The sequence below is a fragment of the Mauremys reevesii genome, linkage group 2 (assembly GCF_016161935.1).
Source record: "Mauremys reevesii isolate NIE-2019 linkage group 2, ASM1616193v1, whole genome shotgun sequence".
NCBI classification, from domain to species: domain Eukaryota; kingdom Metazoa; phylum Chordata; order Testudines; family Geoemydidae; genus Mauremys; species Mauremys reevesii.
The window spans coordinates 228,556,647-228,580,761 of NC_052624.1; the positions used below are offsets into that span (position 1 = coordinate 228,556,647).

Genomic DNA, 24,115 nt, shown 5'->3' on the forward strand with positions numbered 1-24,115 from the left:
GAGAGTCAGAGCCAGGAGAGCTTTCTCAGGAGGGAGTTACTGTCTGTCTCCTCCCTCCTTGGCTGAGTGAGCTAAGGTGGTGGGGTAACACTGTCAATAAATTGCACAAGGTGTTTCACCAGAAGAAGGCCTCAGAGCAGTCTGTGACTAGAACACAGACTGTAATGGGATGATGCCCTGTCATACTGGGGGCTTGTCTGGGAGCATAGCTGGCACAAGGGTTCAGTGGCCAGGACCCTGGAGGAGACTGCAGTGGCTGGTGGAACAGTAAGAGGAAGTTGCCTGCAGTCATGCCACCTGGAGAGGCAGGTGTTGCTCACCTGGCAGAAGCAGCAGCAAAAGCACCTGCAGGACTTTGTACTAGGACAAGTGAATGTGCAGCAGCAGTCACTACAAAGGGCAGTGACTCTTGATCGGGGGGCAGAAATGGTAATGGAGCACAGAGATGGGGCTTCTCTAAGATGGGCCCAACTCATTGCTGGGAAGGTGTGTAGAGAAGAAGCAGAAAGAGCTCATGACAGGTACTTGTACCCTTACTTTTTACCAGTGTGGGCAGCAGGGACACGCAAAAAGAGGCTGTCCAAATGTGCAGTGTGGTTTTGCCAAGTTCTGTGGTTGGGCTGGGACTTGTTGGCAGGGGACAGAATGGAAACTGTCTACCATTTCTGTGAGGATGGGGAGGAAGCATTGAAGGGGCCTGGTAGACATGAAATCAGCTTGCTCTGTAGTCTGGCAGCAGTTGGTAAAAACTCACTAGATGATTCCAGTTGTAAATGTGAACATTGCATGGGTCCATAGGGATTAAAAAGTGCTGCCCTATGACAGAGGTACCCTTTGAAGTCTGGGGGAGGTTCACTTTGGAAACAAGTAGGGGTAGGGGATAAGTTATTCCTTACCATTGTGTTTGGCAGTGACTGCAGGCCCTTCCTTTGGGGGAAAACAAGTGGTTGTTGGGGTGCCCCAAGAGGGGGAAAATATCACCATGATGCGAGAAAGTGATACCCTAGGAGAAAGGAAGAGACAAAACAGAGGTAGCTGCCTCTAGACAAGAAGACACAAGCCAAGATGAAAAGGAAAACAAGGTACTGTAGAAGGTTTTACATTGTATTAGATGGGAGAATAAAAGCCAGGACATAAGGGGAGACTCCTTGAGGGGGTGTGGAAGGATGTAGGCCCAGTGGATAAAGATAACCTGGACTTGTTAATGGTGGTTGAGTGGCCATCCTCTCTTCTCCAAGGGGGAAAAGCTCAGGTGCATTTTGGAGGGTTAGGAGAACCAGGAACCCTGAGTAACCAGGTGCCCATGATGTGAGGACCTGAAACAAAATTTTGGAGGCAACCTCCATCCACTACGAGTGACTTCTGCAGGTAGAGAATGGATGGACCCTATCAGGAGGGCCTGGATGATCACCCTGGAGATGGAAGGAGAACCCTGAAAGGAAGCACCTCCAGTAAGGAAGGGAGAGCATTGGATAAGAAAAATCTTTGTCAAGTAAGGTGGGGGTGAGATGGGTGACAGAGTGCAGGGCAACAGCACCTGTACCAGCATTTGGATCACCAATGAACTTGCCATGGAGTAAATCTGAGGGACGAACCTATGCCTAATTTATAGATTGGGATGGGCTGAGGAGAACCTACAAGGTAAATTATCTCAGAAAGTAGAAAAGAGACAGGAAGGAACTGCTCAAGGGGGAAAGAGAGAAACTGGCAGGTTTCTGAGAGTCAGAGCCAGGAGAGATCTCTTGAGGGAAGATACCTTCTGTCTCCCTGTCTTTAGTGAATTAAGGACTATATGCTTGCCAATACTGAGCTGCACAAGTTTGCAATGGCTGTGGGGAAGATACTCTAAATAAATGTAATGAGGTGTTTGACCAGAAGAAGATATCTGAGCAGTTTGTGTCTAGCAAAGAGATAGGAGCAGGACTATGCCCTCTCATGTGTGGTAGTTGTTTTGTGGGTGCTATCCCCTTTCTGTGCAGTTAGATGAGGGATGGGCAGGGAGTGGGAAATGCCTTGGTTTTTGTCCCCAACTCATTGGCCAGCTGTCCCAGCAAAAGGACTGGTGAAGATTAATTCCTTCCCTGGAGGAAGAGAAATGCAGGAGCCCGATCACAACTCTGACTCTGTCTGGTTCCTCCCCTGCTCCTGGATGGCTCAGCTAGATGCTGATCCTTACTTGGAGTGCGTGGTAAGATTACAAGCTACCACTAATGTTGCCTCTTCCTGATTGGGTGGCTTGTTCTCTTCCTCTCTTCCACCCTACTCTCAAATGTCATTAGTAGATGAACATTGTGAGCTGAATCTTGAATAACTTTCTGCAGCTGATCAGCACCATGACTAACTGGGTGGAATGTGTGCTTTTAGCATCACCATCAAGGAGCCATGCACAGCAAGGGGCTGTTACTGCATTTTCCAAAATGGTTTGTGATCATGGTCATAGGCAAGGTTATAAATGAAAAGAGTGCTTCTGTGCTTTGGACTCTAATTAAATCAGCACAGAAGCTTGATTTAATCAAACAAGTCTGAGTTAATGTGAATGCTTTTTAGGAAGCAACTGTTAATAATAATAACGAAAGTGAATTTTAACATGCAAAAATGCATCTCATGTAATTTAGATCTTGAATTGGATGATTCTTCTAATGGAAAAATCCCAAACATAACCCAGTCTACTACAAAAAGGCAAAATTAAGACTAAGTAAAGAGATTCTGTGTCATACTATAGTAATTGAATTGCAAAAAGCTAAATCTAAAATGTCTAAGCCAAAATCAAGTATATTCTAAGTAGCTTGACCTAAACATGAAAGGAAAAACAAAACAAAACCATAAACCAACAAGGAAAGTTGCTTCCAGTCATAGAAGTGACTTTTGTGTATGTACGTATTTTAACTTGTGTGTGTGTGTGTGTATATAACAGCTATACAATAATAATACAACATATATATTGCAAAGTTACACATTGAAAATAAACATCTTTCTTATTAATGATATTTTATCCTTAAAGATATACAGTACTAGATTCCGCCATCCTTACTTCAGAAGGATGAAATCAATAGAACTAGTCACTGAAGATGGTTTTATGCCACATGAGTAAGGGTGCCAGAATGCAGCTTCAAGTAATTTATTTGACTTTGAGTTCTGTAGATATTTTTTTATATAACACCACAGGTATCTGTGATGCTATACAGACAAATAAGTGACTTTCTCTGCTCCAAGGAGTTTAATAACTAAATGTGATAGATCAAGGGATGACATTACAAAGAGGGGTTGGGGAGGCGCATGGGAGGATTTTATTAACAAATGTGATTTATTTAACACTTTATGACAAATTTAAATTCAAAACAAAAGTACTAAAACATATAAAATGTTAAAGATATAGCAACAAAAATATTATTCTGAAAATACCAAAAAACCTCTGTGCTTTCAGCATTGTTCTTTCAAATACTGTGCTTCTTCACTAGAAACCTGTCAGCTGCAAAGCTTCCACACTTTAGGTCCCATTCACTTAAAAATCCATTATCAATGTCTTTAAAACATGTGAAAACTTTGAATAGCCATGTAGCCACAGAGCACTCACTGTAAGTACCTAGAAATAAGAACTTCAATTTGTTTGTTTTAGTTTAAGAGCCAAATCCTCAGCTGGTGCAAAATGGTGTAACTTCATTTCCTACAGCTATGTACAGAAGCTAATGATCTTGTCCAAGTCCACAGTCACTGCAAATTATTTTGTTATACATCCATACAGTGGAATATTATATCAATTGTTCTATTATAATTCTTTATTACAGGGAACACTACTTTTAAAACGTATATTTATACATGATAATATGCTGGTCTCTCTATTTAAGAATATCTAACTCTGAATATTTAAAAGAAAACTAGGAGTCAAATTCTGGCACTATGTGAAAGAAATGGCCTCTAAAGTGCAGACACATATGGTGAAGAAATCACACTGTTTCCTGCCTGTAGTCTGGCCAGCAGCAACCATGGAGCACATATAAATTATTCCTACCAGGAATACAGGGCATTATGTAGAAGGGCCAATGCTGGGTTAGGGGACATAAGTGCATGAACATGTGAACTATACTGATCTATAGACCCCTCTCTGGAATGTTTCTTTGTGGTTCCTGCTGATGCTGTGATTTATGGGAGAATGGAAGGAATTGGGTAGCCAATTGTGCTCCGTAGTTCTGGGTGTGCGTTTCCTTGCAGTCTGCAGTGCGTGGAACCTGCCAGAATTTGGCTCCAAAATTGTATTTGGGACTGGATCTTTCTCCAACTGAAGTCATTGGCAAAAATTCCACTATTTCAATGATCTAGAATCAAGACCTTAGTATACATCCCTAATAAGGACAGAGTATTTAGCTGTGAACAAACCACTGATGTGATATATTAACTTAGCAGGACTTTTGCAGTGCAGAAGTTGAAAAGATTTTCACCTCCCAACCCTCCAAGGTAGAATAATTACCACATTTTCTACTGTGAGTTACAGTTTTAAAATGTCAGATTTAGAATTGCAATGACTTGACAGTGTCTATTTAATAAACACCTGAAGTAAACATTAGCTAAGTTCTGGATCCCAAATATAACTCTCAATGACACTTCTTTAGCAAATGAATAGTTATATTTTTAACTGCTAGCATGGTCTCTGTACAAGTGGGTTTGATCAGAGTCTCAGGAAGTAAAAATCCAAAATGGCCAGTGTCACGAAGCTCAAATGCAAATGCATAGGGGATGCCATTTTTGTAGGCCCAGTCCATAGAACTACCAGAGCTCACATCTGGGGAAGGAAAAAAAAGGATCATGATTTGTTTGTCCTGTTGAACGAAATATACTGTTATCATAATATTGTACGTCAGACTGTTAGTGAGTACTTACAACTCAGGGCCTTATTCTCCAAGGTGCTGAGCACCCTCATCTCCCAGAGAAGTTCATGGGCATCCAATATCTCATGGAAGGAACTTAGCTTTTTCCCATGTTAACTATGGACCTAATCATATATGACGCTAATAATTATCTTTTATGTAAAAAGACTTTCACACCAGGAAAGTTTTTCTCTCCATTCTCTTTCTCCTACCTCATTTACTGAACCCCTATCGTGTGCTCACTGCTGTACAGAGCTTCAAGGACACTGCTGTCCCTGTCTCCAGGTGATTACAATCTAAGGCCTCACCCCTGCAAAAGTGCTCATCCATGCAGACCCTTTCTTTGCATGGTCCAATTGACTTCAATTGGACTCTTCATGTATGTAAGAACACGTTGCAGGATCAGGGCCTAAGAAGACAAAGTAGACTAAACTTTTCCTTTAATTTGTTTTTTCAAAAATCATTTCCCTTCTCTATTTTCCATGGTTTGCTTAGTGCATAATAACATTTGCAGGGATGGTGGTTAACACTGATAAACCTCACAGGAGAACTGTGCTCCTCATACTTTTTCCTTCCCTCTATATTTTAATTATCATATATACTTAGATAAAGATTATCTTTTAAAGCCTATTTTCTTCAACATGATCCTAACCATTAAGTCCCAATGCTATACTTGTGACATGGCAAAAGACTGTATGGTTATAACACAAGCTTATCACTTTGCTGAAGGACTAAGCACAAAGAGAAAGTGAGTTGTGAGTAAAGGTGAAAAATGCTTTACTGAGCACATTTGTATCAGTAATAGAGGAAATACAGAAAACTATCTTGCTATGTTTATAAAATGCCGTTTTAAGCCTGTCCTAACTGAGCAAATTCAGTCTTAAAATGGTTATCAAATCACAGGGTCCTAGTGAAAAGTTTATGGGGTGTTATAGAAAACTATTGAACTTTTTCCTTACTAACCTCCTGAGAGAGCTCAACTGACAAACATTGTTAGCTAAAACCCAAGCTTTAAAGATCCTTTGCCCTTGCGGGAAGAATAAGCATTTGAATTCAATTTTTTTTAAAGAAGATTTCCAAATACAGGTGCACTTGCTATTATTTATTCTCAATGAGAAACTGAGATATTCTCAATCCAGCTTTTAAAAAGACCACCTCAATTTCTGAATGAACATCATGTGCAGTGATATCTCAATTACAAGGGGAGAGAGCGAGAGCATGGAAATGTTTATTATTAATTATTTTTCTCTCAATCTCAAGATTTAACTGTTAAATATCCTGTTTTGAAGTTTTCTATTGATCTTTGTGTATGCTAAAATTTACTGCAGCTCCTTGGACATGTTCCCTGTGTCTCTTCTTTTCTCTCTAGAAACTGTTGCATTTATCTCTGCCATTGCAGATGGATTTAATCAGTTACACCTTCCCCCCTGCCTTCCTCACCTGCCACAATTTGATCAAAGTTCACTTTAGACAAGATTTGCTTTCTCTGTTATAGTACAGGCCGCCCTATATACCACATTTAGGTCAAAGTAACAAACCAGTTTATGAGAGAAACTTACACAAAGTGCTAGAAGCAGGGCCATATCTGTATCTTATACCATAAGCGGACTGAAGAGCATTAACAGCATTATAAGCTGCAGATTCCTGTGTATGGGAGGAAAGAATAAATACTTTAGACTTCACATTAATTTCTGTAATAGGATTGGAACTTCAACTACAGAACACTTACTCCTAATGCAGTACTAGTTTGGATGATCCTCCTAATGCAATACTAGGTTTTATGATCCTGTGGAGCCTAAGTTACCATATTTTCAGGAGAGCTGGCAGTTTTTCAAAGAGACAATATTAAAGACACAACAGCTTGCTATCTCACTGTGAAGGAAATATAACAAGAGGCCAATATGACTGCATCAGAAACTTTTGGATGACCTAAAAATCAAAATGGAACCTTGCAAAAAGTGGATAGGTGGACAAATTGCTAAGGATAAGGATAAAACAATACTCATTAACAGAAGCAAATCAGAAAGGCTTTGGCACCAGTACTGTAAGTTACACCTAGCAAGGGACACAAAAGGCAGTAAGAAAAGGTCCTGTAAATATATTGAGAGCAATAGAAAGATGAAGGAAAGTGTAGGTCCACTACTTTCCAGGGAAGGAGAGCTAATAACAGATGACACCAAGAAGGCTGAGGTGTTTGAAGCAAAATAGGCATTAGTCTTCTATACAAAAATTAAGTGTGAGCAGATGCTTAACACAATTGATATTAACAACAAGGGGGAAGGAACACAAGCTTGAATAGGGAAAGAACTTGATAATGAATATTTAGATAAGTTAGATGTATTCACATTGACAGGGCCTGCTGAAATTCATCCTAGGGTATTTAAGGAATTAGCTGAAGCAATCTCAGAACCATTATATTCAAGAACTTATGAAGGACTCATGAAGTCCCAGAGGACTGGAGAAAGGTGCTGTATTTGCCTATCTTTAAAAAGGGGAACAAAGAGGATCCAGGGAATTATAGACCGGGCAGCCTAACTTCGATACTTGGAAAGATACTTGGACAAATTGTTAAACAGTCAATTTATAAGTATCTAGAGGATAATAAGGTGATAAGAAATTGCCTACATAGTTTTGTCAATATCATGCCAAACCAACCTCCTTTCCTTCTTTGTTGGGATTTCTGGCCTAATGGATGGGGGGCGGGGGGGAAGCTGTAGATGTGATCATCTTGATTTTAGTAAAGCTTTAGACACAGTCCCTCATAAGCAAACTAGGGAATGGTGTCTAGATGAAATTGCTATGAAGTGGGTGCATGATTGGTGGAAAATGTGCACTGAAAGAATAGTTATCAGTGGTTCAGGGTCATATGGGGAGGAGGGGTACCAGAGGGTCTCTCCTGGGTCTGGTGCCTACTCAATAGTTTCATTAATGACTTGGATGATGGAGGGGATGGTATGTGTAACAGAGTGCTGGGCAACAACAGCTGTACTATAACTCTGATCACTGGATCATCAATTAAATTGTCCTGGAGTAAATGGGAGGGGAAAAGCTGCACCTAATTGATAGATTCGAGGTGGACTATAAAGGGCTATAAGACTAATTAACCCATGAGCCCATAAAGTATAAAAGGCACAGGAAAGTAGTGCTTGTGGGGAAGAGAGACACTGGAAAGCTTTTGAGAAGCAGAGACAGGAAAGAGCCTCAGAGGGAGTGCCCTTCTGTCTCTCCACTCCTTGGCAGAGGGAGCTAAGAATTATGTACTTGTAAATACTGAGATGTGCAAGTTTGTAACGGGGAACACTGTAAATAAATTGCACAAGGCATTTGTCCAGAAGGTCTCTGAGCTGGCTGTGGCTAGAAAACAGACCGGAGTAGGATAACCTGCTGTTACACTGAAGACTTGTCCGGGATCTGAACTGGTGCAAGGGTTAGATGGCTTAGACAATGTAGGAGACCTGGCAATCACAGGTGCTTAAACGAGGAGTGTGGGGGGTGGTGCAGCACCCCCTGACTCAAAGTAGTTTCCATTCTATACATGGTTTACAGTTTGGTTCAATGGCTCACAGCATCCCCCACTATATAAATTGTTTCAGCATCCCTGCGGCAACGGTGACAAGACAGCAATAGAAGATGCAGAAGACTCTGTAAAGTTTCCAGCAGTCACACCATCTGGACAGGCAGGTGTTGCTCATCTTGCAGGAAGAGCTGGAAAAGAGTCTGCAGGACTTTATATGAGAGCAATCAGGCACAGGGACTGGGTCTGTATAAAATGGGTCCTATGGACAGCCCAAGTGCACTCCTGGGCACCTTTGAGAGGGTGGCTATGGGTGCAGGCTGGGACAGAAAGTTGGACACTGTGGCTAGCCTCCCTCCACTTTGATTGGGGAAGCCCCCAAGTGGCCTATGTGGCTCTAAATGACAAACAGGCATAAAACTACAAGGTGGTTACAGGTGGCTACGAGGTGGTTACAGGTTAGATAAACACCTGTCAAGGATGGTCAAGGCTAACTTGGTCCTGCCTCTGCAAAGGGGGGTTCACTAGATGACCTGTTGGGGGCCCTTCCAGCCCTACATTTTTATGATTCTACAATTTAATGGATAAACACATTTTTGACAGCAAAATGATTTTTGTTTGCAGCAGTGTTGTTGTAGCCATGTTGGTCCCAAAATATCAAGGAGACAAGGTGAGTGAGGTAATATATTTTATTAGACCAACTTCTGTTGGTGAAAGAAGCAAGCTTTTGAACTGCTTTTCAGGTGTGGGAAAGGTATTCCGAGTCTCACAGCTAAATGCACGGTGGAACAGATTGTTTTGCATGAGTAGTTAACACACATTAGAAGACCATTCAAGGTAATGTGGCCAGGTAACACCTCTGCAGTCAGAGGACAAAAAAGTGGGGTTAGTGGGTTATGAATTGTTGTAATAAACCATAAATCCAGTGTCTTTATTAGTTGCATGATTTTTAGTGTCTACCAAAGTTACGAACTGAAGCTTTGGGGCTCATCTTTTGAAGGTGTTGTGCAGGTTTCATTTGAGGATGAGGACTGAGAGGTCAGATATGGAGTGATAGTTTTGTGAAAAGTGTTTACCCATGGATGATAGGTTGTTTTTGTCTATCATGTTTGTGAGTTCATTTTTGAGGGTATAGTGATTGTCTGGTTTCACCCACATATTTATTATTGGGGTATTTAGTGCACTGGATGAGAGATGCCACATGTTGTGATAGGCATGTGTAGGACCCATGAATCTTGAAGGGCATGTTGATTATTGTATCAGTGGAGATGTCTACATGTTTTTGCATCTGTTATAGCAGGGTCTGGTACTGCTTTGTTTTTGTGGATCCTGGACTGTGGGGAGTTGTTTGAAGGCCAGAAAATGGGAAGACATTTTTCAGGATGTGTTCTCCACAGACCATGGGTTGTAATTGTTTATTGACACCCCATATGGGTTCCAGTGTTACATTTTTTTTGTCCAACAAGTAGGATTATAGAAAATTTGTTTTGGACTGGGCATGGAGCTCAGCCTATATGTAGCTTTTCACTGGAGCAGAAACTACTTTTTATCCTAGAAGAAATTCCAGTACACTAACGTAGAATCCCGCAAGTGGTCTTTTTTGGTTTATAGTTGCCTCTGTTGGTTTGTAGTGGAAGAACTGTGCTGCAAGAGGTTCCCAGCCTGTGCTTGTTTCTCTCCCAGCCCCATAAGGGGGAGGGAATGCATGGAACTAGGAAATGAAGCTAATGCTATAATGAGCTCCTGTGGGAAATTCAACAGGTTTGGAGGTGGGAGTGATCCTGTGTAGACTGGCCATTTCCCAGCTCCGCTCCTGCCCATCCACTTACCCCAAAATAGAGACCCCCAGCTACATGCCATTCTTTGAGATCTGTGAAAAGGGGTGGGGCTTCCACTTGGGCCTATTTCTCCTCTGATATTGCTTGCAATCCACCATCTGAAATACATGTAGGGGAGTGGAAAAATGCTATGGTTTCATATGGGTGACCTACCACTGAGGAATAATCTTACAACATCACACCAGGATGTATGTCATGGAAGGGAGAAAATATTGATAATTGATATTCAATTTCAAGGTTCCAAGGACCCGTATATCAAATAATGGTCAAACAAACAAACAAAAAAAAACCCCTGTTGAAAACATTTTGGAGAAATTCTATTGCAATATTATTTTAAAAGTAGGATAATATTGTATTGATTCCTGTTCATATGTGGCAACTGAGTGAAGGTCCATGGTAAATGACCATAATATGCTTCCAATATAAAGGAAACAAACACCTGGATGTAGTGAGTGCACAGTTCTCAGGCTACTAGCAATGTGTTCTCTCCATCTGTTTGTGCCACATATAGAGAAGGAAGGGAACAATTTTGAAATGCTTCATATGCTATATAGGTCTGATCCTGAATGATGCTGAGCAATCAAAATTCCAAGCGTGTTTCAAGAGCAGGCCCTGAGAACTTGCAATATTAGCAGATTTCAGCAAAGGGAGCTGCGAATACTGAAACAAAGGATTATATAGAAAAAAATATGACTCGTAAATTAAACTTTAAATAAAAAACCCTTCAGATTGAAATAACTGGTGCAGACATTTACCAAACAATAACTGAAGTCCAACTTCCCTTTAAAGATCTTAACATAACAGGTTTCAACTGAAACTTAATAAGGGAGTTGTCTAAATTAGAGCCAAATATCTATGCACGTTGTTACCAATATACTGCACTCCAGTTTCAAAGCATCACTGAATAATTTACCACTTTAACTGAAACAACAGCACACTAGTGTGTAGTGAACTGGACAGAAGCATCTTTGCTTTCTGCTCAGGAATAATTAACACTAAATGTTCCTAACCCCTCATGCATGTGGAGGCCCCTGGAACAGCTTTCACTTGCTGGCCAACCTCAACACATGAAATCCATCTGGACGAATAAAGCGTTTTCAGTCAACCACAGGAGAGAGATAAATGGGAGGGAAGCTTCATTATAATTCTGCTTTCCACCTCAGTACAGCTCTTCACAAAAGTTCAAGTGAGCTGAAATCTTACCATATTTGATTATGGTAGATATTTTAAATATTGAAAAATCAATACATCTTGAAGCTAAACTAGCAATGGATGGCCATTTCCAACAGTTGACAAGAAGGTGTGAGTAACAGTAGGGGGAAAATTAGCATGGGGTTTGTCAACTGTTGGAAATGGGCCATCCTGATTATCACTACAAAAGCTTTTTTGTTCTCCTTCTGATAATAACCCACCTTAATTGATTACTCTCATTACAGTTGGTATGGCAACACCCATTTTTTCATGTTCTCTGTGTGTATATATATCTTCCTACTGTATTTTCCACTGCATGCATCTGATGAAGTGGATTTTAGCCCACAAAAGCTTATGCTCAGATAAATTTGTTAGTCTCTAAGGTGCCACAAGTACTCCTCATTCTTTTTGCTGATACAGACTAACCACTCTGAAATCTGTTACCAACAGCTTGACTCTTCCATTTCACTATGCTTCTCTCCTATGTTTACTGCTTGTGTTGAACTAGCCCATCAATACAAAAGTACTTTTTGTTTGTTTCCTCTTCCAAAAAAACGTTCAGGGAGCTAGTGAGATTGAAATGCAAACAGATGTAAAGTCCAGGATGTCAGTGGAACATTAATAAAGTTTATTTTGATTGCTTTATATTTAAAAGCCATAATTGTCCAGAGATGTTGGCTTCTAATTGGAGGTTATTGCTAAAAGTGTCTTTGGCTGCTTTTTCAGGTATCTGCTCCACTTAACCTGTCACTGGCTCTTAAAGGGCCTGATCCCAGGTCCAGTGAAGTCAATGGAAAGGCTTCCACTGATCCAATGAATAAACCCATAACTGTTAAACCGAATTCCTCTAATTTAAATGCTACAGATGGGAAGGGTAGAGAGTGGGCCAGGGTTCCCCAACATAGACTGGAAGAAGAATCCAGATGATTAGAGCAAGATGCATTAAGATTTACTGATGTGTAAAAGCCTTCACTTTAAGATTCTTTCTCAAGAATTAATTTGTTGACCCACTGCCTGCTTCTGTCTTTGCCTGCTACTTTCTCATTTCATTCCAGATGTGTCCATCAGGATATTCTGCAATTTTCTTCTTGGCCTTGGAAGACCAGTTCTTCCTAATGCCATATCTTCTCTTTCTGCTGTCTTGCCAGTTCTTGAAGGTAGGTTTGCTTTCTCTATTCTCCAGATGAAATATTAGAGTTTCATGTTCTTGATCTAATGATAGTGACTACTTCACTTGGGTGGAACTCCCTATAGACCCTACTCTCCCTTCATGGAATCAACAGATGATTCATTCACTATCAGGAATTACTTACTGATGCATTGCAAATTAAATGTTTGGTCATGCTGCAACTCCTTATAATCCTCATTTTTAGCTGTTCTGGCTTCTTGAATCACTCGTAGTTTGCTCCACTTCCCAAGCATGACATCAGACACAGGACATTTTCAGGAGTTGGAGCAATTAAGTCTTAATAGAAATAGTGTCAGGAAAGATCTTTTAATTGTCCTAATGCCTCCCTCCCCCGAAAAAAAATGCTGTTGAGCCCCTCAATCCATACTCCAGATCCATGCAACTAAGAGAATTCAGTTTGTACTGTATTATGATGGAGGAGGGGTAAAACCTAAGGGAAGCTGGTGAGTATGATACCGCCTTACATTCAGGATAAAAGTTAGGAGCTGTTAAGCTCCTTTTTGGAGTAAGATAGCTGAAATAATAGGAGCCACAATCCAAAAAGAGGCATAGTGAAAGGCTGGTCAGAAGCTGAGCTATGTGGGTGGAGGGGGTTTTGTGGGGTACTAAATGCAAATGCAGCAAGTGGGTATTATTTGGTGGAGGGGTTTGTGTCTGTGGACAGAAGCAGACCTCAAGAGAAGCACCAGTAATGTGGCCTTGAGAGAAAGTCAAGAGGGAGAGATCTTTGGGCAGTGCTGGCTTTAAAGATGCTTGGTACTGTAAGCAAAGAAACTGTCCCCTGTTTAATTTTATACAAAGTCTTGGAAACTGGACTTTTTAGAAAAGCTTTGTAAATAAACAGGATTGCATGAAAAACCCCTGACTCCATCATCAATTTCTCCTAAAGGAAACAACCCACAAGACCTTAAATATTGGCTGATTGCTCAGATCAAAGGGGGTAACAGCATTAGCTCAGTGAGCTGCAATATTAGGGGTTAGAAGCTTTATTTCTGGATGAAAATGTAATAGTTAATAGGTTTCTATATTGTTAATAAGTTCAAACTTTAAAATATCAAATCTTTTTTATGTCAAGTATTTATACCTCTTCAGTTCTTTCAAACATATAGAGATAGACTTTCAGCTAAGTGCATGGGGATTTAGTAACAGCTTCCATTAATATTTAATAGTTTACGATAACACTAATTAAAACTCCACTGATTAGCCTATAAATTACTTTATAGAGATTGATGGAAGAAACTATCCCATTCTAAGTGAGTCACCATTAATTCAATTAGAATAAAGGTTACATAACCAGTATAAGACTGTAAATAGAGCTGAAATAAATATTGCTAAATATGATGTATTAGAGAACCATGTCTGCTTTCTAAACAATAACAGAAATAGCATAGAAGGGTGTGTAATCTCCAAGAACTATTGCACTTACCACACAGCTGAAATTTGGAATTGTTGCATACTTGTAAGAGTATGGATACAGCAACATCTGAGCATATGCATGAAAAGACAGATAGGCTTTTATTTGTTTCCGGCGTTTGCGAAGAAAGTGAGCTACAGCCTTTACTTCAGGCTCAGACTCAGGAAAGGGACCACAGTACGTATCATCACATGGGTGAAAGGAAGCCCCCTCATCTACACATTGAAAAAGAAAAATAGCAATGAATGTTCACAAACCGCATGTAACGGTCCAATTCTGGCTTACTTTGTGCTTATGGAGACGCCTAAAAAACAGCACACAAATTGACATCCTACTTCTGGAAACACAGAGAACCTGCTACCTGAAAAGAATGAATGGAAGCAAACAGCCAAGAAATCAGTGGAATAGAATGATTTTTTATCCACTAGGCATATATCCTTGCCACAAAGATGACACAGGCCTCCCCCAGGAAACTGGAATTGCAACTGGCACATAGCAATACATTGAACAATTCAGAACTTCCATTCTTCACGGCAAACTGAATTTCACTGTTTACAGTAGGATTATAAGGATCTAGGATCTTATGAGATTACCCTGTTTACTGTTGGAGATATGTTTATTTTCATGATTCATTTAATGCTGTAACTGGAGATGAAATATCAAGAAAGTGCAAACTCTTTGGGACTCTGGAAAATAGCTATTTCTTGTAGCTGTAATATTTGAAAAGACGTTTAGACAGGATGCTCTTGAGACTTAGATGACTTGGTGGCCATCTGCTCTGCAGGGAGCAAACCATCTGCCCTCACCATAACCACTGCATACCCACGTTTGCTTAAGTATAGCTATCTTTTCAAATCCCAGCTCATGATCTTAGAGCTATATTCATTTTTCAATCTGCAGTTGGGGCTGGTAGTTTTTTTTTCATCACTTCTGTAAGTGCCACCCCATTTTAGGTATCAAGCTGAGTAGCTCTCAGCGGTGGCTCCAGGCACCAGTGCTCCAAGCGCGTGCCTGGGGAGGCAAGGGGGGGTGCCCTGTCTGCCGTGCTTGGGGCGGCAAAAAAGCTAGAGCTGCCCCTGGTAGCTATTGCTATTATATTTCATGTTATTAAGGATTCCTGCAAAGCCCTGGTTTCCTTCCACTTAAAGTGAAAGACACTTATCATATAAAAGAAATTTATGAAAAAAGTACTTAAGACCCTGGCAGTAGCAAGGAATATGGTAGTCATAGTGTTATTGCTCTGCAGCTCTCTGTTAAAATGTGTAGTTGTCATGTGAAAACAGACTTCATTTACCTCAGGCTAAGCCCAGAACCTGAGCTGAGGCTAAGAAGTGCTCAGCACAGCTCAGGAGGGAGGGTACAGAGGTGACTTTCGCATTTCCTGATCCTGCAGCCTCCTGGGTTCCTGGCATAAATTATAGCAGCCTGAAGGCTGGTCTCTATAATCCCAAGGAGCATTTCCAGAAGTCTGGACTCACTAGCATAAGGGATCCATGGACATGGCCCTTTTTCCTAGCCTTGTGTCCTCACAATCAGGTGGGGTGGCTGGTGTAGGTGCCACTGACAGCTTATTGCCACCCTCAACATTCTAGTATGTTGGGGAAAATCCTCAAATGTCTAACCTGGCGGGTTAGTTTTAGGCAAAATCTGTGTCCCAATTTAAAAAAACCCCAAACCCTGTGAAACTACTGAGATTGTTGGTTTTTTTTTAAAATAAAAATACCAAACAATCTCTTTGTGAAACCCATCAAATTTTTTGCACAACTTTTGCCAAAATAGGCAATGGTATGAAAATTTTCTTATTCAGAAAATTGTTTTGAAGAACAGATCTACTTTTAAGGTAATGTATATTAAAGAGAGAACTTAAAAATGCATTTCAATACTGCCTTGACATGACTATACTTTCATTGCCAGACAGAAATCTTGACCATAATAAATAAAAACAAGGTGTAACCCCTTGCTTCCAGATAAACCCATATTTATACCATAAATTAGTTTTAATAATGCCTACATGGTGACTGAACAACCCTGAAGAAGGCTCCTCCCTCACACAGAACCAGTGCAGAAAACAAGATGAAGAGCAGCCTCTAGTTTCTCTCTCTGTATAAGAATAGATTTTTCTAAACTCTCTTCTTATAATGAAGTTGTCCTGTGAATGAATGACTTTGGATAATGCAATGAACTCACTACGAGTTTCCATACTGAAAGTTCTTTAAAGTTACAAACAGAATTGGGGAGGGGAGGGGGAGAAACACGGTAAACATCAACTACTATCAAGTATCAAAGCTACAGTCACAAGGAGAAAATAGAAATACAGTAAATGTCAACCATCTGCCTGATTTTTGTATCCTGCGGTGTTTTATTGAGACAGTCAAATCCTTCAGAACACACTGCAGATGTGCAAGGCCCAAAATAAACTGGAAATGCTGTGTTCACACTGTGTAGAAGTGTTGAAATGAATAGAGCTCATTTTCATACAGAAGCATTGAGGTGGGATTAAGGGTGAGATAAGGAACAGTACAAGCCCCAGACTTGCTTGCATCTCCTACTTCTGCCACTATGAGGTAATCTTCTCCACAGCCCAGCTATATGGCAGGCCTTAGGTGGAAATTCTGCCCCCAACTCCCAATTTCCTATGCTAAGTGTCAGTGAAGCGCTTTAAATTGTATTTGGTTTATGAGATGAGGATTTGTCCCTAAGTATTTGCCTAATGTTTTTTAAAAATATTATTTATACTATAAATAGTGTCTAATGGATCTGCATGAGGATTATGTTAGGTGTTATATGCACACATGTAATAAGACAGTCCCTGTCCTAAAGAGCTTGCAATCTGTACACTCTATACTTTAAAACTGTTGCCGCTTCTAGTGTTGACTTTGGTTGCCCACTCCACACTTTAACTTAAAGGAATAATTGTGTTTCCCTTCAGCCAGGGGCTGCAAAGTGAAATTTACTAAGATCACTGATAAATTTCCTTTTTCAGTCTTCACAGAATACAAAGCAATGGAGTAAAATATAGCATCAAGGAGGTAAGCTAGAAGAGAAAAGAAGGTGGCACAGCAGTGTCACTTAATTCAAAGAAGAAACTCCTGGTACCCAGCCATTTGGGTGTCACACTTGGGCAGGTACTACACAAAAACAGGATTTGTGCTCACAATGTACGTGCCCAGAAGCACCCATATGCATTTCAAATCCTGCCTGCAAACTGTAAACACAACTGACCCAATTAAGAAGTTTTAGAATCTACCTTATGAGAATTCACAGTGTAGAACTTTAAACAGATCAGGACAATGTAAGCATGGAAATATGATAATCCTCCATCATCTCCAATTCAGTCAGGGTAGTGAGATGACTGAGCACGCGACTTGGAGTAAGGAACTTCAGAGTTCTAATCTTGTCTCTTTCACTGACTGATTTGTTTATCCTTGGGCAAAATACTGACCTTCTAATCAGTCTCATTTTTTGTTTCTGAAAAAAATATTTTCTTCAAAGGGATGTTCTGAAGATCAGTAAATTGCTATTTGTATAGAAGTCCCTTTAAGGATGGACTGGGGTCTCATTAGGGAGCAGTCTATGTATTTGGTGGAGCGAGGAGCAGGACTGAATGAACATGCCACTACTCTACTTGCACTACATTGATGACATCTTCCTCATCTAGACCCATGGAAAAGAAGCCCTTGAGGAATTCCACCATGATTTCAACAATTTCCATCTCACCATCAACCTCAGGCTAGACCAATCCACACAAGCGGTCCTTTCCTTGACACTACTGTGCTAATAAGCGATGGTCACATAAACACCACCCTATACTGGAAACCTACTGACTGCTTACCTACATGCCTTCAGCTTCCATCCAGGACACACCACACGATCCATTGTCTACAGCTAAGCTCTAAGATACAACCACATTTGCTCCAATCCCTCAGATAGAGACAAACACCTACAAGATCTCTATCAAGCATTCTTAAAACTACAATACCCACTTGCTGAAGTGAAAAAACAGATCTGACAGAGCCAGAAGCGTACCCAGAAGTCACCTACTACAAGACAGGATCAACAAAGAAAATAACAGAATGCCACTAGCCGTTACCTTCAGCCCCCAACTAAAACCTCTCCAGCGCATCATCAAAGATCTACAACCCATCCTGAAAGATGATCCCTCACTCTCCCAGATCTTGGGAGACAGACCTGTCCTCGCTTACAGACAGCCCCCCAACCTGAAGCAAATACTCACCGGTAACCACACACCACAGAACAAAAACACTAACCCAGGAACCTATCCTTGCAACAAAGCCCGTTGCCAACGCTGTCCACATCTATTCAAGGGACACCAACCATCATAGGACCTAATCACATCAGCCACACCATCAGGGGCTCATTCACCTGCACATCTACCAATGTGATATATGCCATCATGTGCCAGCAATGCCCCTCTGCCATGTCCATTGGCCAAACCAGACAGTCTCTACGCAAAAGAATAAATGGACACAAATCTGACATCAGGAATCATAACATTCAAAAACGAGTAGGAGAACACTTCAACCTCTCTGGCCACTCAGTAACAGATTTAAAGGTGGCAATTTTGCAACAGAAAAGCTTCAAAAACAGACTCCAATGAGAAACTGCTGAACTTGAATTGATATGCAAACTAGATACCATCAATTTAGGCTTAAATAGAGACTGGGAATGGCTGAGTCATTACACACATTGAATCTATTTCCCTCATGTTAAGTATCCTCACAGCTTCTTGTCAAACTGTCTTAAATGGGCTATCTTGATTATCACTACAAACGTTTTTTTTTCTCCTGCTGACAACAGTTCATCTTAATTAATTAGCCTCTTAGAGTTGGTTGGGCGACTCCCACCTTTTCATGTTCTCTGTATGTGTGTATATATATCTCCTCACTATATGTTCCATTGTATGCGTCCGATGAAGTGGGCTGTAGCCCACGAAAGCTTATGCTCAAATAAATTAGTTAGTCTCTAAGGTGCCACAAGTACTCCTGTTCTTTTTTTGAATGAACATGGGGAATGAATTCTGACTTCTTAAACTATAAACCCATCAGGGCAGGGATATGTTGGTTTTGTTCTGTATAGGGCAAAGGACATTGCAGGAACTAAATAAATAATAGTCGTTGTGTATTTGGTTGTCATGGTAATAGAATCTTGTGTTGCTATGGCAACTGAGTTAGATTATTAGGGGATAGCCCAGCCAGCTTTGGCTGGCCATTGGTTAGTTCTGTGTGTGGCAATAAATGGCTGCCTCAAGATTTACAGTTCTGTGTATCCGGTGATTTCTTCCTAAATCTGTTGCCCCCAAGGATGTAACAGTCCTAATACACAAAGCAGTTCAGATAGTATTGTTATAGGGCAACAAATCCATTCTGCATAGAAAAGAAAGATTTCACTCATTCAGAAAAGACAAATATTTTCCAGAACCAAGGAACAGGAATTTGTATTTCAATGCAGGGGAGAGGGGCAAGGGAGTTAAGGGAAACTGAGATAGATCAATTGGGGGCTGAAAAAATGTGTGTGGGTATTAATAATATGATAAGATACAATAAAATATTCCTCCAAGGACATGACACGAGAACTGCCCACTACAAAGTGAAAGCAATAGTTTCTTTTGTGCACATACATTTGTTTTTAAAAATATCTATGGCTGGTGGTCATAAATTTAAGCAAAGAATGGTGCAACAGCATGGGCTGTATCTTTGGGTTAGTTTGGCTTTGCATCTATACTTTAAAGTTGCCCTAAATCGGGGGGTCAGTTCTGGGAATCTCTCTCCCCTACATGGGGGATTCTCAGGTTGCATTGACCTGTTATAGCTGCTCCTATACCAACCCCCTCCCTGTAGCCAGTGGAGTGAGTGGTCCAATTTAGGAGTGTTCTATACTAGACTATTAGATTAACCCAGTTACATCACTCAAGGGTGTGAAAAATCCACACTCCTGACAGACATAGTTAAGCTGACCTAAGAATCCATGTAGACTGTGCAAGGTTGATGGAAGAATTCTTCCATTGATCAAGTTACTGCCTCTTCGGGAGGTGTATTACCTGTGCCAATGGGGGGAACCCTTCCTGTCTCCAATGAAATGCTACAGTGGCACAGCTGCAGTGCTACAACTGTGCTGGTGAAGTGTTTCAAATGTAGACAAGCCCTTAGTGATCCCAGAGTGGCAGAAAAGCCCTTTAGGGCCACAGGGAGCAATTCAGGGCTTGTCTACACAAGGACAGTCAGGAAAATTAAACCACATTAAACCCATGTGTGGATGCCCTTACTCAGAATTAAAGTGTCATTAATTAAGTTTACCTTAATTCACTTCCAAAATGGAGAAAGCTAAACCAAATTAAGGCCACTTTAATTTTGAATAAGAGCATCCACACCATGGTTTAATGCTGTTTAACTAATCTACTTGAAATTCACACATTTAGTTAATTTGGATTAATTTTCCTGAATGTCTCTGTGTAAACGAGTCTTAGGGGAGCCTTAAAGTTGCTCTAAATTGCTCCAGGGAACAGCACAGATTTGTCCCAAATCAGGGAAGCACAAAGATGGCCTTTGCCTCGTCCCTCCTGAGCACTGTTGAGTGCCTCTTTATCACAGCTCAGAACATGGGCCCATGTGTTTAGGCACTAGCCTAGGAAAAAAGTGGGAAGTAACAGACTGGAATTGGGTTGGAGGGAGTGAGATGGTAAAAGCAGAAATATTACCAAGATAGGCAGTATGGGAGAAGAGGAATGGAAGCAACAGTATAAAATTTAAACAAGTAGATTTAAGGGCTCATAATAGATGCAAAAGATGGTGTCAAAAACTGTAAGTGTATTTTACTGGATTTTCTAATGTTTCTGTTCTGTCCTTCCTGACTTGCCATCACTATGATTAATACTGCTTGCCTAATTTACTTTTCTCCATAAAATTTGCTAACTTATGTAGAGATAAAAATAACAAATCACTAGATGGCAGACTGTGGAGCCTTTCCTCCTAGCAGTGACTGAGCATTTCCTCATGCAACTAGTCTTACTGAAAGTAATGAGACTATTTTTATTATTTGTATTACAGTAGCATCTGCAGGCTCCAAGCTGGATCAGACCCCCAGATTTAGGGCATTTTTTCAAAAAAGAGCTAGCTAAGTTCATGGAGGATAGGTCCATCAATGGCTATTGGGCAGGGATGTTATCCCTAGCCTCCGTTTGCTAGAAGCTGGGAATGGGTGACAGGGGATGGATCACTTGATGATTACCTGTTCTGTTCATTCCCTCTGGGGCACCTGGCATTGGCCACTGTCGGAAGACAGGATACTGGGCTAGATGGACCTTTGGTCTGACCCAGTATGGCCATTCTTAAGTTCTTATGTTGTGCTAAGCACTGTATAAATACATAATGAGAAACAATTCCTGCTCTTAAGAATTTACAGTCTAAATAGACAATTCAGAGGGAGGGGAAACTCAGGTGAAAAGACTTACCCAAGGCCACACAACAGACACGAATAGAACCCTGGTTTTGTAGGTCCCAGTCTAATGTGTTACCTACTGCACCACTACTTGAATATATAGGTATATACCCATTTACATGTATTAAAGACTCTACAATCTAGATTATAAAATGCCATTTCTAGTTCAAGGGATCCATTTCTAATAATCTGCTATAATTCATTATTTTGAACTTAATCTATATTTAAGCAAAATTTAGGTCAGTTTCTGTTATAAATATTTATATAATAGAGTTTTAAATTTAATCTCTATACAATTAAAAGTAGCTCTTTGTTTCTTTTATAAACCTCCACTAATAGCCACCTTGAAATACTAAAAGGCACTTTGTCTCAGCAAGGCCAGCAAAACATCTGAAGTCTCTAAGCCAAAACATTTTAGAAACATAAATTTAAAAAAAGTTAGGAATTAAAAACAAACAAACAGATCAGTTAACACCATGAGCCATATTCACCATTGTGCATCAGCTCATTCCAGCAACACAAAGCAAGCTGTAAAGCTGGCTTAATTGGCTTCTTAAACTGGGTTTACAGCTGCTTGGCATCACTGGAGCAGTGCAAAGCAGTTAGTGCATACTCCTAACATTAAAACTTCTTTCTCCACTTTTACCAAATTTCCCAGATAAACTCTACCTTGTGGCACCTGATATTTCAGAAAACGTGGTTTGTGTTTTGAGAAGTTAGGAGGACCATTCACAATCAAGTCTACGGTATAATGCAGGGGTGGCCAAACTTACTGATTCTCCAAGCCACAAAAGACAATCTTCAGATGTTCGAGCTGGGGTGTGCCTGCTGGGGCTTCAGCCCCACTACTGCTGAAGGCCCATGCCCTGGCAGGCATGCCCTGCAGGGCTGAAGCCCCAAGCCCCGCCTCCCGCTGGGCAGAAGCCAGAGGCGATGCATGGGGGAGTGCCGGGGGTCATGTGCCCCCCCAAGATTTTTGCTAGGGTTTGCTGGCCCCACTCAGTTGCATGGTGCCACAGGACCCCCTCCCTGCATGGCAGCTGCTGGAGCTGGCAAACTGGGAGCTGCGACCATGGGGGGAGACAGTGGCAAACAGTTGGGAGCTTCAGGGAGAGCTGCTGCTTTTGCTGCTGCCTCTCCCAGCAGAGCTAACACCTGGGAGCTGCATCGAGGGGCTACTGAGGGTAAGGGGTGTGTGTGACTTAAGCTGTTGGGGGAAGCAAACTTATAAATTGTGTCTCCCATGCTCAGCAGGCACCAGTCATCTCCAGCAGAAGCCACTAGCCCCACCACCCTGCTGCAGGGCAGAAACCCTGAACTCCCCCTCTGCCAGTCTGGAAATGGAGAATGGGCAGGGGGTGCCCTGTGAGCTGTACTTTAACGCATGTGGCTCCTGAGCCATGGTTTGGCCAATGGGACACTAGCTTCAATCTTAACTATGGAGAGGCTACTTCTGCTGTAGAATTTTCTGATCTATTCAGTGCTCTGGACAGTTAAATGCAGAATGACATTGTTATCCACATTCAGGTTATTTCCAGACTTACCACACCATTTCACTTTCCAGTTACGATTAGCATCTACACCATGGCAACGAAACTGTGAGTTCTTTGACCTCGTTTTTCTCCAAAATCGATCCTAGTCATAATTTTTAAAATAATGAAAATAATGGAATACATGTTGCTAAAACAACTATGTACATGTAACAAATCATCTATGTTGAAGATGCTCAGTGCAATATTTTAACTTTCTTACAAGTCGATTATATCCTTAGGCCACATATAATAAAGTGGTGGATCAAATCATTACAGCATTCAAATGAGACTTCTGTCTATAGTCATTTCATCTTTTCGATCTTAATATGTTTTCAGAAACATTGCCCAAACTACTTACATGGGTCCAGCTAAAGTGGTATCCATCCACATTAAATACTGGCATGATGTAGAAATACAGCTGATTTAGCATCCTTCTCATGGCAGGATCACTCTGGTATGTCTGAAGAGCCTAAAGGAGGAAGTAAATTAGAAGTAGTTTCTATAATAAACTGACTGTGGGCAGTTAGTACTACTTCATGGTTTCCTTCTGTAACAGGGGCTTGACCTTATTGCATTACTGCTATTCCAACAACTGTGCTTGAATGAAGTATTGTCTGTCCATAAATGAGACTAATAGCAACATGGTAATGAGACTATATTCAGAAAAGACTTTCAAAAGGAGATCATCCTATTGTTAGTTAATTTCAAACATACAGGAGAATGCTGGAAACTACTTGCTCTAAACAGAAACAAGTGCACTGAGCATTGGTGAGATGGCTGGGCAAAGGAGCTAAAAGTCAGTGGACTAGAGCCTCAGCTGGCATGAATCAGTTTAGCTCGCACTAAGTCAATGGAGCTATGCCGATTTGCACCAGCTGATGATTGCACCTAATATTGGTGAGGTCATGACATATGAAAAGGCAAATGACAATGGTCACATCATATGTGAGACAAAGATCTCTTAAATTCAAAATCATCAACCCAAATTACTTGTCCACTTACAATTGGTCAAATCCTGTAGCCTGCACCAAGCCTGTGTACCATAGGTTGGACCAGTAACTGAAGGTGGAGGAAGTAATTCTTCACCTCTGCCAGACGCAGGAATGCAGTAGCCCATGCA

At 40.9% G+C, this 24,115-nt stretch overlaps 1 protein-coding gene across 1 annotated transcript in view; it reads right to left on the bottom strand.

Moving 5' to 3' along the window:
- Positions 1–4,504: 4,504 nt before the first annotated feature.
- CPA6 (carboxypeptidase A6) overlaps positions 4,505–24,115 on the bottom strand; it is a 117,024-nt gene continuing 97,413 nt past the window's right edge. Inside the window, exons 7-11 of the mRNA XM_039525949.1 lie at positions 23,354–23,464; positions 23,008–23,098; positions 14,021–14,223; positions 6,422–6,506; positions 4,505–4,777 (exon numbers count right to left, since the gene is read on the bottom strand). Coding sequence (XP_039381883.1) covers positions 4,590–4,777; positions 6,422–6,506; positions 14,021–14,223; positions 23,008–23,098; positions 23,354–23,464 — 678 coding nt within the window. The 3' untranslated portion in view covers positions 4,505–4,589. The remainder of the gene's footprint in view (positions 4,778–6,421; positions 6,507–14,020; positions 14,224–23,007; positions 23,099–23,353; positions 23,465–24,115) is intronic.